This window comes from Macroventuria anomochaeta (assembly GCF_010093625.1).
Source record: "Macroventuria anomochaeta strain CBS 525.71 unplaced genomic scaffold BU25scaffold_48, whole genome shotgun sequence".
Taxonomy (NCBI): domain Eukaryota; kingdom Fungi; phylum Ascomycota; class Dothideomycetes; order Pleosporales; family Didymellaceae; genus Macroventuria; species Macroventuria anomochaeta.
Genome location: NW_022985409.1, coordinates 26,284 through 39,856, shown reverse-complemented (window position 1 = coordinate 39,856; position 13,573 = coordinate 26,284). Strand labels below are relative to the sequence as shown.

Sequence of the window (13,573 nt, the reverse complement as noted above, 5' to 3'; positions counted from 1 at the left end):
GTCGCGATTGTCAGCATCGACGTGTCGGCGTTGCACGCATGACGTCCAATGCTTCTGAAGCCTTCATGACGGCTCCCGTACGGACAGCCTGTATCATCTGATCCTGCTGTTCACGAAACCACCGGGAGCGAATACCATCCAGAGCGAATGACGCCCCTTTCGAGGCTGGCAAACTAGTGGCCCTGTGTACAGCTACTACAGCAATATTTTGAGTTCGCACGCTTCGTTCTTTAGCATGCGCCACTACGGCATAGTGTCTGTAGGTTTCGGTATTTCGTTGGGTATCATCGCGTTCGTTCGAATCCTGCGATTTGTTCAGTGTCGTGGTTCAAAACAGCAATTGGGGTGACTTTCGTCGATGAGGATCCTGGCTACATCTTTTAGTCCTTTGAGTGCAGGGCTTCAAGAACCTTTATTCATTGCAACTTGCCACACTATCGCCTCGCTGTTTGATGGCTTTGTGCTCGTGTTATTGTAGGCCTGCTACATGTATCATCGCATGGGTAAGACACCTGGACTTATTTTGTAGAGATGTTGAGTGACCTTGCGGGCTCGAGTTCCAGGCAGTGGGCGATTCATCGTCATTGCTCGCACTTGCGGAGCAGTACGTTGCCTCCCGTCAACGTAACATTGCAAAGAATTGAAAACCTATCAAGAAGCTGCGGCAAGTGAGCAGTATGTCACTGCCGCGAATTTTGGAGGCTCGGAGAAAGAGCGATGCATGACGTAGGCGGGGCTAGCGCGAAGTTTTGGCTTGGCCACTTGAGCCGCATCCTCGACGCGTGGTAAAGCGCGACAGCTTGCAGCGAGATGAACACACTCCTACTCCTTCCATCAATCCGTACAACTTCCTCGTATCTAACCGCTTTATTGACAGTCGTCTGCAGGTTTCGGGCCTGTCAAATGTCTTCTGCAGTTGTGTCGAGACGAAATGTCTCGCACGGTAGGCCGACCATTTTATCCCGGAACCACAGCAACGCGGAGCCACGTCCAGTCCACCAATTGGAGTTAGAGGAGGCCGCACTTCTCGGAGGCGAAAGCCTGCTCGGAGCGTATTCACGCGGAAAGGGTGCTGAAGATGGAGATGGCGCCGATATGCTGCTCGTCGACTCGGTGACGTCCCCGACCCCACCACCCCACCATCCCACCTCCGACATTATCCCCGCGCCCCTCCATCTTTTTCTTCTACCAACATAAACTTTCCTCTTCCTGCTTCCTTTCTTCTCTCCACACTTCAATACACATTTCACATCACACATCATGTCTCTTGGTCGCACAGTAAAGCTCAACACCGGCGCCTCCATCCCGTGAGTACCTGGATGAATAGCTACAAGCTATATCATTGTGAAGAACGACACTGACAGATTCACAGTCAATTGGGTTTTGGAACATGGCAGGCCGAGCCTGGTCAGGTTGAGGCCGCCGTCTACGAGGCCCTCAAGGCTGGCTACAAGCACATTGATCTTGCCAAGGTCTATGGCAACCAGAAGGAGATTGCTCAGGCCTTCAAGCGGGCTTTCAGCGAGGGCATCAAGCGTGAGGACCTCTTCATCACATCGAAGCTCTGGAACTCGCAGCACAGGCCCGATGATGTCGCCCCTGCTCTCGACGACTGCCTTGCTGAGCTCGGTCTCGACTACCTCGACCTGTACCTTGTTCACTTCCCGGTTGCTTTCGACGAGCAGAAGGATGTTCACCAGAACCTCTTCCCTCTCCAGGAGGACGGTGACGTCAAGATGCTTGACTCCATCTCCATTGTCGACACATGGAGGGCCATGACCAAGCTCGACAAGAAGAAGGCCCGCGCTGTCGGTGTCTCCAACCACACCCAGGAGCACCTCCAGGCTCTGATCGACGAGACTGGCGTCACCCCCGCCGCCAACCAGATCGAGCGCCACCCTCGCCTCCTCCAGACCGAATTCATCAAGTGGTGTGGTGAGAAGGGTATTCACATCACGGAGTACTCTGCTTTCGGTAATAACATGGTCGGTGAGCCTCTACTCATCCAGCACAAGACCATCAAGGAGATTGCCGACCGCGTCGGTGCCTCCCCCGCACAGGTCATCCTCGCCTGGGCCCAGGTTGGCGGTCACTCCGTCATCCCCAAGTCCGTCACCGCCAGCCGTATCCGCGACAACTTCAAGGAGATCGAGCTTTCCGACGATGACTTCAAGAAGATCGAGCAGATCGGCAAGGACGAGCCCCGCCGCTTCAACATCCCATACACTGCCAACAAGCCCAGGTGGCCCGTAAACATCTTCAATGAGCCTGAGGAGAAGGAGGCACCCCACAAGGTCATCGTCAAGGTCTAGCTGTCCTGGGAGTAGTTAATGATACCACATAGACAAAATAGAATAACAAAAAGTCTCTGATCACTCACACATTCGCCTCAAGGAGCCATTTGCATGTGAAACTTACAACAAAACACATTGCAGCTTCTTTGATGACGCGCAGTGGGGCTCTCGTTACCGTGGTGCTGACTAACCCTAGGCCTAACGAGCGGAGCCATCTCCGTTTCGTTTCAAGCCCGTGCAACATTGTGAGCGTCGACACAAAGATTTCTCACACATGAACATGTCACTTGTCTGCAGTACCTCGACGGCAAGATGGTGGCGAGCATACACAATAACGCCATATCCGCCATAGTGGATAGCGACTTGGCTTCCAGTGCAAGTCAACAGAACTCACAGCGGTAGCGCAGAATATCATGTGTGCCTACCCTATCAGCGACATCTCCGCCCCGGCGCCTCGACTTATATACTACTCTTTACTTTTACTCACATTTGCGACGCTACGATTCCGATGGCTTTCCAACATCTTTCCTACCGGAGCTGTGGCCTATGCTGCCAGTGCTGCGATACATGCTTTCATTATCGTCTCTAACCCACCGCAAGTCCAACAAGCAGACCCCGCTAGTCTGCCTTTCGTTTCATCCGCTTCAAATCTTACAAACTGTCGTATTCCTAGTTATCGAGCTTACTAGACTTTTTGTACATCCCGACGCCGTTGAGCTGGACATCGATCCCATTACCGCAGTTGTAGTGACTGCGTATTTCGTTGGCTTACCCTCCAGATCTAGTCATGTACGATGCGATCCAGTATCATCATCCGATACATGATACTGCTATGGAACCTTTGCATGTTGGCAGGCACCATGTCCGCTTTGAGTGCTTGGCCAGCTACATATCGTACAGCCTCACAATACCGCTTCTGTTACGCCGGCTTCCTGGATGCAGAGTCACAGGGTAGCGACGGATGGGACGCATCGTACTGGAAGGGCGATTAGAACTCCTCGATCTGGAACGTCTTCAGTAATCCGGATACAGCGTGGCAATAACTCTCAAACAACTGCTTCTACCCATGCTTCAACATCAGCCAAGACATCCGTCAAAGTTTGTCACTCACAGCCGTTGTTGTAACACCTTCAATCAAGTTCGCAAAGCTACACAATCCGCAGCATGGTACCAACGACGAATTCAAACCGCTAATCTATGTTGCCATCATCGTCTTCTCGGTTGCGCATTTCTTCCTCTACGTCGTCTCTGCACTGAGACTCAGCAGCGAGGCAATGCGCGTACCAATTCACGAGCCGCACCACTTATGGCGACACAGGAAGAAGATATGGCAGCAATTAAGGAGCGGAATGTTATGGAGTTGGACATCTTCACGGGCGTTGTGATTGCTGGCCAAGGAAGAACAAGCAGCGCCGCCCCGGAGCTGGACCATCACCACACGCGTCACGCGGACCTTCGTTCCACAGCCTCAATGTCATCCTCCGCCTGATCATCGATATCCTTGCCCGTATGACCCTGCTTGCCGGCATCATAATCTCTCTGCCGCTGGTGGTGGCATTCATATGCTAGATCGAATGGTACATCCGCAACGACGGTTCGACTAACGAGACCGTCAATCAAGTTGGCCAGTGGTCATCGCTGATATTGGTCGTGGTAGTTCCGGTTGCCGCAGTAGTGTATCAGCTGCAGGGGAAGTTGGCTTCCAGAAGCGAAATTCGTGACGAGATATGGAGGACGGAGAAACATCTCAAGAAGCCGTAAGGGCAGTACTTACCAACACGTTGTGCTTAGCCACTTCCAGTGGCTTCTTACTGCCTGGTTATGACAATGAGTTCATGCTCTTTCGGAGATGGGACTTCACTGATTCCAACTGTAGAAGGTGTCATGAGTGATATCATCATCGAAACCGAGTTTCTACAACAGTTTCAATCGATGGATACGAAGAAAAAGTCCGGTACTATTCAGGTTCTCGTAATTGCTATCTACGAGATCGGCTGTCTTATCGGTGCTGCCGGTATCATCGCTTTCGGCGACAAACTAGGTCGACAACGCGCTGTCATCGTTGGAGCATGCATCATGCTTGTCGACACTGCCATCAAGACACCTTTTGGCCTTGCACAGCTAATCGTGAGTCGACTCGTGGCTGGAATCGGTAACGGAATGAACACCAGTACTATTCCGGTATAACAATCTGAGATGATACCACGCAAGATCCGTGGCTTCCTTGTGCTCTTCGAGGGCGCACCCATCACTGCTGGTATCATATTCACCTACTGGTTGAACCAAAGAGTCTGGTTTGTCACGCAGTGCGGCTCGTTTCAATGGCGCTTTCCCATTGCTTCCCAAGCAGTCTTCGGGGAAACTGTTGTGGAAAGAGCTTTTCACTAACGGCAAGGATATGGATCTTTGGCGCTTCAGTTGCGCTTGCGGTTCACAGGAAATGGACTAGATCACGGTAAGCAGCGCAGCCCCCAAGGAGTACCGATCCATCGAACATCTGCTGATACATTCATGCAGGGTATCAACCTCTGTTGAACTGATGTGATGATTCTTCTAACTAGGAATGAGGCAGGCCTATATACCTGCCTTCAGGCTGAGAATAGATGTGAAAGAAAGAAGAAGGTGCGTCAAAAAGTGTTGGAGGGAGTGAAGGTATCCACCGATCGCCATCTGTTTGCTGCTAGCGGTCCGTTGCAGTGTTTGCTAACGGTCCGCTGCACTGATTGTCCAGCTCATTCGGTTAGCTCAGTTTGCTTCCCTAACCCTTCACTGCTATCCCCTTCTACTATATAGTCTCGATCGATTCTAGCCCATAGCTCTAAGGATCAATCAACATCTCAACCCTTCCACAAAAAGCCTTGTTGTTCAATTTCCAAACAACGTGGCTTAAGACGCCAAGAGGTGAGGTGTGAAAGATCCCTTTGTCCAACAACCTCGTTACGTATTACACCACAACGATTTTCGGGAGCTCACTACAATTCGACGGCAAGCTATCACGCTTCATGACCGCCTGAATCGGTACTGAGTACTTCATCGCAGCATGCCTTGCCCTCTTCGTCGTTGATCGATTCGGTTGCCGCAACTTGACGATGTTCGGCTCAGGAGGTCTTCTATTGTCCCTGCTTATTATCGGCGACTCTCTTTCGCAAGCCACCGAGACCAATCGCAAGCCTGCCATTGCCGCAACAGCCTTTCTCATCGTGTACGACACTGCCTTTGCGATCGGGTGGCTAGGTGTCACTTGGCTGTACCAGGCTGAGATCACATCTATTCGGATCAGGACGGAGACGAATGGCTTCAGTACTTGCTTAAACTGGTGATTTGAACCATATCAATGTCAAAGGTGTATCAGCTAACTTGTGCTCAGGCTGTCTAACTACGCTGTCGTGCAGCTGGCACCCATCATGATCAACAGAATAGCTTGGAAGACATACTTCGCCTTCTTCTGCTTCAACCTTTGCTTCATTCCCATCGTAAGTGAAAACCGTAAGCCTTCATACTGCGCCACGCAGACGTAGTTTAGATTCACTTGCTGTTCCCCGAACTCAACGGCTACAAGATCGAAATCGTCGAGTGTCTATTCTCACTTGTTCGTTCTTGAAACTCTTATTGTTCCGATCATGAGACAAGATGTTTCCAGCAGTCGCACTTGTTGCATTGGCAGCGACTGCAGTTTATACCTCAACATACAGACTCTTCTTCCACCCACTTGCCAATGTGCCTGGTCCATAGCTTGCGCGCATCACAGGATGGTGGCTGGTGATGCAAGTTCGGAAAGGGCACAGCAACATCTTCATGCCCGACCTCCACAAAATATACGGCTGCATCGCCAGGATAGCCCCAGATCAGGTCCTTGTCTGCTCTGAAGATATAATTCGAACCGCATACGGTGCCGGAACCGACTCCATGAAAGGTGACTGGTATCAGACGTGTGCAGCACCAGATAAGGCAGCTAGGGTTCGAGAAGGCGAGCATCTTGACCTGCTTACCGAGACGAGTTAAGAAGAATATAGAATGCAGCGTCGTGCAATTGGGCCTGCATACTCTAACCCAAGTCTTAAGAAATACGAGCATCACCTCGACACATACATCCACCATTACACAAATAAGCTACAGAGCCTCGATGGCAAGCCTGTGGACCTCGCAGAATGGACCCACATCTACGCTGTCAATGCATTGGGAGCATTTGTGTTGAACCCTGACTACACTGGCCAAGGTCATGACGGTGAAAATCTTGCTGCGAACGACACAGTCTGGGGCTGCTTCACCATATTCGATCTTTTCCCATCTTTTGTCAAACTCGTGCACTCACTTCCAAAAGTCTGGCCGCTGCTCACGCTGCCGTTCTGTCTGCTCCTCGATCTTCCCATACCCAAGATTTGGCCAATCTTTGGTTTGCAGTACCAATCATCAAAGACCGCTTGTCCAAGCTCGACAGCACGAAAGATGCAAAGATGCCGGGAAACCATCCGGGGCTCAATACAGCTGTAGACTATCATGCAAAAGCGGGTCTTGATGATGACAATGAGCTATTTGATATCAACAGCGAAGAGAAAGACCTGCTTGCCACCCTCATGAAGCTTCACCATAACAGGGAGGCAAGATTCAAGCCATTGTGGGTCCTGGGCATCAGCTTGACCAACTTCAGCGCAGGACATGACACTATCATGATCATGTTGGCTGCCTGTTTGTTGACCGTCTCCCGCCACCCAGAGATTGTGCAGAGGCTGAAATAAGAGTTAAAAGATCCATGGCATCACTGAGCACTCGCACTACACAAAAGTCGTGACCAAGATTCCACTCTTCCTGGCCATCATGGAGGAAAGTATGCGCATGTATCCCACCGTAGGCTTTTATCTAGCTCGGGTCGTGCCTTCCACCGGAGCAGAAACGTGCGATATGTACCTCCCCTCTGGCACAACACTGGGCGCCAACATGTGGGCGATTCATCACGAGGCTTCAGATTTGTTGCGGTATCGGTTGGTTCGTACAAGGTCTGACTATACACCTGGTAGACTACCCTAGTCTAGTGTGTTACAGGTCGCTGACCTGAGGTCAGGTATATAGTCGTCATCTCACAGCTAGATAGCAATTCAGCGCAGTATTCCATCGACCCGATAGACCTACGTTATCGTTTACCGTGGCTATCAGTATTCTACAGCGGCCCACGCGGCTACAAGATTTTCCTATATCCTGCAAGGTAGATAGAGGAGACGATGAACCTGACCCACTATAGTCCTCTGTACTAAGAACAGAAGACTAAGGGCGACTGGGGTAAGGACCGTTGCTGGGTGGGTTCTCTTTTGAGATTTGGTCCTTCGCAGGCTCTGTATGTGGTCGACTTTACAATTAGTTAGTCAGAGGACGTAACAAACATTACAAGCTCCTCTGAGGATAAGAAGAAGATATGGCATGTGACACAGGCTATACAAGTTGTGTTCGACCAGTGTGAGAAGACCATGCGCCGCACCGGTCGTCCGCTCTTGTGTTGGCTGATCACCACGCGGCCGACGCCCTGCTTTCCAAAGCCCTTCAAGTTTCTTAGCCGTGAGAATTGTTGCGGTGTATATAACCTTTAGAACCCAAGGGTCAGAAAAGTCGGCCTTTTCGTATCGCTGCGGGGCCGCGACAGAAAAGCAGCAGATCTTATCGCCGGTGGCTGAAAGGTTTTCTCGCATATGTCTTCCGTGCGTGGCTTTTGGAGCCAGACATGCGTTCATCCTTAGCTAGGATTTGACTCACTCGGAAGCAGTCGGTTCGCTTGCGGTTGATCTGAGAGCATCGTCCATGGGATTTTCGTATGGGTCTGGGTTCATGGTCGGGCTTGGAGTCGATCGCCAGCTAAGACAGGGTATAAGGGATGGCCTAACAAGTGCTACTGACGGCACAAGTGAAGATGAACTCAATGGAGGGATCGACGAAGAGACTACAGAAGAAGATGAAGAATCAAAAGTGCGTTGCAAGAGTGCGATCATCTCTTAGTTCTACAATCTTACTATTTTGGCGGGGGATGTGGCACGTGCGCGGAATCACGAGGTGTACCTGGTCTTTCGGAAACGCCTATAGCAACCCCGCCATACTAAAGCATCCTCCATTACATACAACAACCAATCCCAGAAGCAACAATTTCAGTCAAACTTCGCAACTTCGAGGCGCGCGGAATGATTCGTGCTTATACCTACCGCCATGGCCGAGTTAAATCTTTGCGATTTCTGTTGTAATCTGGCTCTTTGGAACAAAGACAAAGCCAAAATCAAACAGCCTGCCAACGACCCTCAATTTTTTCGAACAATTGAACAGCTTCACAGCTCGACCATCACGACATCATGTCCATTTTGCAAAGAATACTACACCGATCTGCTGGCTAAGCGCCCTTCCGCCCTAGCCGACACTTGGTGTTTGTTCGACGTATACGATTTTGGAGACGAGGGGTACCATGTTGGGAACTATTTACAGATCACAATATCTTTATGTAATTCTTGTCCGACAAGCGAAACTTCCAATGAGCCTGTCGCAGCCTCTGATGACTTTGGTGGCGGCAAGTACCGGGAGCATGTCTCTTGTTGGATGATTGGATCAGCTGACCGTACGATCACGACCATGCAACGATCAGAGGATACACTGACTATTCTTAGACAACGATGCTGAACATTGGCAATCATTTTATACACGCCCCGCTTGGCAGTCTGGTATCATGGACATCACTACGAGATTTGACATCATAGAGCATTGGCTTGATGCTTGCACTGCCGAAAAGCATGACAAGCACAGGATGTGTTCTGAGATCCTGATCCCAGGTTACCCTAGTCGACTACTCGATGTGGCAGAGTCTGAAAGTTCTGGATACATACGTTTAGTGGAGACCAAAGACTGGCCTGATCCGCGACCGGAATACACAACTTTGAGTCATTGCTGGGGATCGTTGACTGGCCCACGCCCACTTGAAACGACTTCAGAGAATATACACAGACATGAAGCACGAATTATGATGAAGGACCTTCCACAAACATTTCGAGACGCTGTTGACATTACTCGACGGATTCGAAAAAACTTCCTTTGGATTGATAGCTTAGCCATCGTTCAGGATGACAAGCAGAATTGGGAATTTGAAGCCTCTCACATGGCTGCAATCTACCAAAACTCTTTCCTAACAATCGCCGCGACAGCGGCTGAACACTGTGAGGTTGGCTGCAGTCTAGAGCCCTGGAGAATAAACATCACCGAGGGGAAAGTTCGGAACATCTCTCGCATACGCGACGACATGCCTGAGACTTTTGAATTCCAGGCAAGACTCAAGCGTGCCAGTATATCTTGGACAGGTCGGCATACATTTCCTCTTCATACTCGCGGATGGGTTCTACAAGAGGCATACCTTTCGCGACGAATCCTCCACATGACACCTCAACGCATGCTTTGGCATTGCCGGCAACATTTTGACCATGAAGACGCAGTCATCTTTGACCTGGGATATTTTAAGACGAAGGTCGATCCACAAAAGCTCGGGTTCTCATGGGAAGAATTCCAGTCAGACAACCAGTGGGGGTTCTACAGCAAGCAATGGTGGCGAATGGTCAACAACTACTCGAAACTGAACTTCACATACATTTCTGACAGATTGCCTGCAATGGCTGGCATCATCCAGTTTCTGGCAACGAAGACTGGTGATACGCCTTTACTTGGACTTTGGGAAAGTAGAGTGGTTCAGCTTTACCGCGACTTGGCCTGGACTTGCAAGCAACCACAAGCCTCTCGGATTCCAGGAATACCTACGTGGACCTGGCTGTCATCGCTCAGCGAAATTAATGCGGCTGTGGGCACAGACATTCCTCTCTGGGACGAGGTAAGGCTGGAAAGCTGTAACATAGACTGGGAAGGCCGGCCCTACGTCTCAAAGCTCAAAAGAGGCACACTCAAGCTAAAGGGCCAGATCTTCGAGACTACCGTCACTGCGAACCCGGACTTCAACACCGCCATCCAGAACAACTTCCGCACAACTATCCTACAACCGTCTCCTGAAGACCTGCTACACATGTCCGTAGAATGCAAAGCAGCAGTACAAAACTCGTACGTCGACTTCCACAGTGACACCCTCGAGAACAGCTCTGCAAACACAGATGCCAAAATCACCTATCTATTGCTGTGGTACACGGAACACCATTGGTCTGACAGAATTGAGCACATTGTCTTCCTCGCTCTCCGCAAAGAACACGCCACTCAGGGCGGGTACGTCCGCACAGGGTGTGGGACCGTGACGTTAGATTCTTGCGCGAGTAGAGATGTAGAGAGATCTCTACGTGAGCACGGCAAGACTAGGACAATGAAATACATTTTCAAAGACTGGCACGAAGCTACCATTGAGCTGTGCTGACACACGAATTGCGATTACAATACATCTTATCTCGTAATCGTCGTCAGTGTGTCTATCGTTCCTTTATACTATCGTCCTAAACAATAAATTATCAGTCTTCAACATAATCAACAACCCTCTCAGACAAAAAAGTAATAACCTACCACCTTACTACCTACGTTCTATATCAACTCATACGGGCGTTGTGCGGGCAGGTCCACAAGTGACTGTTGCCTACACAAACACAATACCCCAGAGATACATGGCTAACTGAACTCGACCTTGCCTGCAGTTTTACATGCTCTGATTGGCTCGCATACATCCTGCTGATCTGTGCTTACCGGTCCTTTACTGCGCTCGTCTCATCAAAATGCTTGACTTGTTCCTCATGCATCCGCTTTTCCTGCCTCTGCGTATCGCACACACTAATATACCTATAGCATTCCTGCAATTTGAAGATTGAGTATGTGGGTAGGATTAGGAAATTTGAAGGAAAAGGCTTTTGAGTGTAAGACACGAAAATGTAGAGCAATGCAGCGCAAATCAAACGCACATCTGTCAACCTGATTTACGCGGCTCCGTGCACGCCTGATACCCTTGTTATCTGATTTCTGACCACCCACGATGAGTGGTGTACAACACGAATCGCATGTCGCGTGTTGCGTGTCTCCTCGCGTCGCGTCGCATCGCGTCGCTTGCCTAAGAACACAGCGTGTACAGTGCCTGTCGTTTTTGTGGTCCATACTATCTCCTACATGGCTTTCCCAGAAATTCAAGCACGCCAGGCTGAGCTGTTCCAGAAACTCGTTCTCTGTAAGCCCAGGACACTACATATGTCACATGGTCACTCACCAACCACACAGTCCACTACTTCATGTTTTTAAGCTTACATCATGAACATCTCAGACGAGCAGACACAACAATACACAACAGAATATACACTTGTGCCAACTTTATATTCAACTGCTTACATTTTCTACGTGGGTAAGCCCTACTGCTTTCAAACCTGCGGTGTTGCGCTACTCTCAGCTGCGTTGCAAAGCACTTTAGCCAATCCCAAGGCCACTCCTACTTAAGGAGTGACTGTGCTTGGGAAGCTGTCTACCTCTCTTCATGTCCCATCAAACTCCGCGACAAAGCCAATCTTGTCAATTGGGTCCTTCTCCCCGCAGCCAGCACACCCATCCCTCACCTCCTTATTTGGAGCGTGTTTCATTGTTGATTCACAGACACGATCACAGGTCGCCAATGCAATACATTGCTAAGTGGTCTATCAGATATACAAAAGCACTGCAAAATGAGGCATAGGTAACAGAACAGCATGAAACTATTGAAGTCGTACTTAAGCAAAGTTTGTAAGCACGGTATGATTGGTTCGTGGGGATGAGTACGGTATAAAGAAAGGGCAGGGTAATTGCCTAGTGAGACATTGTGACAATTGGGCACTAAGACGCGTTGTGGTTCTTTGCTTTGAAGATAATGTAGGGTGTAATTGCCCAGCCCATCGCCTTGATGCCGGTGATGAGCGTCGCCCACTCACGGTCTCCTTTTCGGACGCCTATCGGCTGCTTATGTCTCTCTGAAGCAGTACTACTTTCACTTGATTCCTTTGGCCCATTGTAAAGCCAGTCTCGTCAAAGTTGTAGGTATCCTCGTCCGGTATGCCATACTTTATCTTCACATTCTGTACAAGGTCAAACCAGGGCCAATAAGTTTTGGATCGCTGCACAGAACTCTTTGGTGTTTTCGCTGTCGATTCAATTGGGATTTGAGCTCAGGCCTGCGACGGACGAAGTTTGTCACCCAGTTTTCACCAACACACCCTCCACCCTGTGCCTCAAGCCGTTGACTGCCCATCCCTTTGTACATATGTGAGTGTGGGAGCAAACCTTCGCGCCTCAAGCTTCTTTGTGTTTTGTAGTAACGACTTCTCTAATTTCTTGAGCTTAGATGGGTTAGGGTGGGTATCGCGTCATGCTGTCCAGCCGCATCTCCGCGCTCGGATTGTGCTTCTGCTGACGTTGTGCGACTTAGCAGCGCGTCTTTGGGTAATTTTTGGGTGTTGCTTTATTGCTGCAGTCGCAAGCTTAACTCGGTCTTCCTAAGAAATTCATGGGTTGTTGGGTTATTGTGACATTGCAATTGAATGTCAAATTCTATTGTAATAAATTCAACGCTATGCCGATCCTGTTCAGCCCTCGAAATAGGTGTGGCACATACTAATGGCTTTGTATAAGCATCTACGACTGCCTGCTTGTCCAAGCCTGTTCTTCCTTATTTAAATCTCTACATTCACAGCCTCGGAGTGCTCAGCCACTGTCTTCTTTTTGCCGTCATCCCAGGACTATAATCAAAATGTATGAACCGAACTCTTTCCCTGACGTCGATCAGCACCCGCTGCAAGCAGCATCCTGACTACCTGCCTGTGGCCTCTCTCTGAAGCTGCCTGCAGCGCGTTGCCGTACTGTCCACCCTGCGCGTTGACCTCGGCGTGTTTGTCGAGCAGCATCTTGACTACATGCTCGTGGCCTCTAGCTGAAGCTGCTTGCAGTGCGTTGCCGTAGTATCCACCCTTCGCGTTGACCTCAGCGTCTTTGTCGAGCAGCATCTTGACCACCTGCTCGTGGCCTCCAGCTGAAGCTGCGTAAAGTGCGTTGACGTAGACTCCACCATTCGTGTTGACGTCGGCGGCTTTGTCGAGCAACAGCTTGACCACCTGTTCATGGCCTCTCTCTGAAGCTGCCTGCAGTGCGTTGCCGTAGCGTCTACCCAGCGCGTTGATGTTGGCGCCTTTGTCGAGCAGCAGCTTGATCACCTGCTCGTTTCCTCTCTCTGAAGCTGCCTGCAGTGCGTTGCTGTACTCTCCACCCTTCGCGTTGACGTCGGCGCCTTTGTCGAGCAGCATCTTGACTACCTGCTCGTGGCCTCCAGC

General features: G+C 50.1%; 4 protein-coding genes across 4 annotated transcripts; 3 read left to right on the top strand and 1 right to left on the bottom strand.

Moving 5' to 3' along the window:
• Positions 1-1,170: 1,170 nt before the first annotated feature.
• BU25DRAFT_403304 (aldehyde reductase-like protein) lies at positions 1,171-2,351 on the top strand. The gene is made up of 2 exons (XM_033705076.1): positions 1,171-1,307; positions 1,373-2,351. The coding sequence occupies exons 1-2, from the start codon at positions 1,261-1,263 to the stop codon at positions 2,310-2,312; spliced, it is 987 nt and encodes a 328-aa protein (XP_033556221.1). The 5' UTR covers positions 1,171-1,260; the 3' UTR covers positions 2,313-2,351.
• A 1,770-nt stretch (positions 2,352-4,121) lies between these two features.
• On the top strand, positions 4,122-6,296 carry BU25DRAFT_452287 (uncharacterized protein; the record flags this gene model as incomplete). The annotated part of the gene is made up of 8 exons (XM_033709791.1): positions 4,122-4,421; positions 4,506-4,588; positions 4,732-4,749; positions 4,887-4,916; positions 5,026-5,033; positions 5,334-5,610; positions 5,662-5,767; positions 6,027-6,296. 8 exons carry the CDS (start codon positions 4,122-4,124, stop codon positions 6,294-6,296), a joined length of 1,092 nt encoding a protein of 363 aa, XP_033556220.1.
• Positions 6,297-8,817: 2,521 nt separating this feature from the next.
• BU25DRAFT_495306 (HET-domain-containing protein) lies at positions 8,818-11,097 on the top strand (the record flags this gene model as incomplete). The annotated part of the gene is made up of 3 exons (XM_033711846.1): positions 8,818-8,880; positions 8,930-10,517; positions 11,082-11,097. Exons 1-3 carry the CDS (start codon positions 8,862-8,864, stop codon positions 11,095-11,097), a joined length of 1,623 nt encoding a protein of 540 aa, XP_033556219.1. The 5' UTR covers positions 8,818-8,861.
• Positions 11,098-13,339: 2,242 nt separating this feature from the next.
• On the bottom strand, positions 13,340-13,570 carry BU25DRAFT_314906 (ankyrin; the record flags this gene model as incomplete). Its single annotated transcript, XM_033702184.1, has 1 exon — positions 13,340-13,570. A coding segment is annotated over one exon (231 nt), but the record flags the coding sequence as incomplete, so codon positions are not given.
• Positions 13,571-13,573: the final 3 nt, after the last annotated feature.

Excerpts from the sequence above, each read along its gene's own strand:
- BU25DRAFT_403304 (XM_033705076.1), top strand. The coding sequence starts at position 1,261 with ATGTCTCTTGGTCGCACAGTAAAGCTCAACACCGGCGCCTCCATCCC. Across the intron at positions 1,308-1,372 it reads AACACCGGCGCCTCCATCCC|TCAATTGGGTTTTGGAACAT; the intron begins GTGAGTACCTGG and ends ACAGATTCACAG.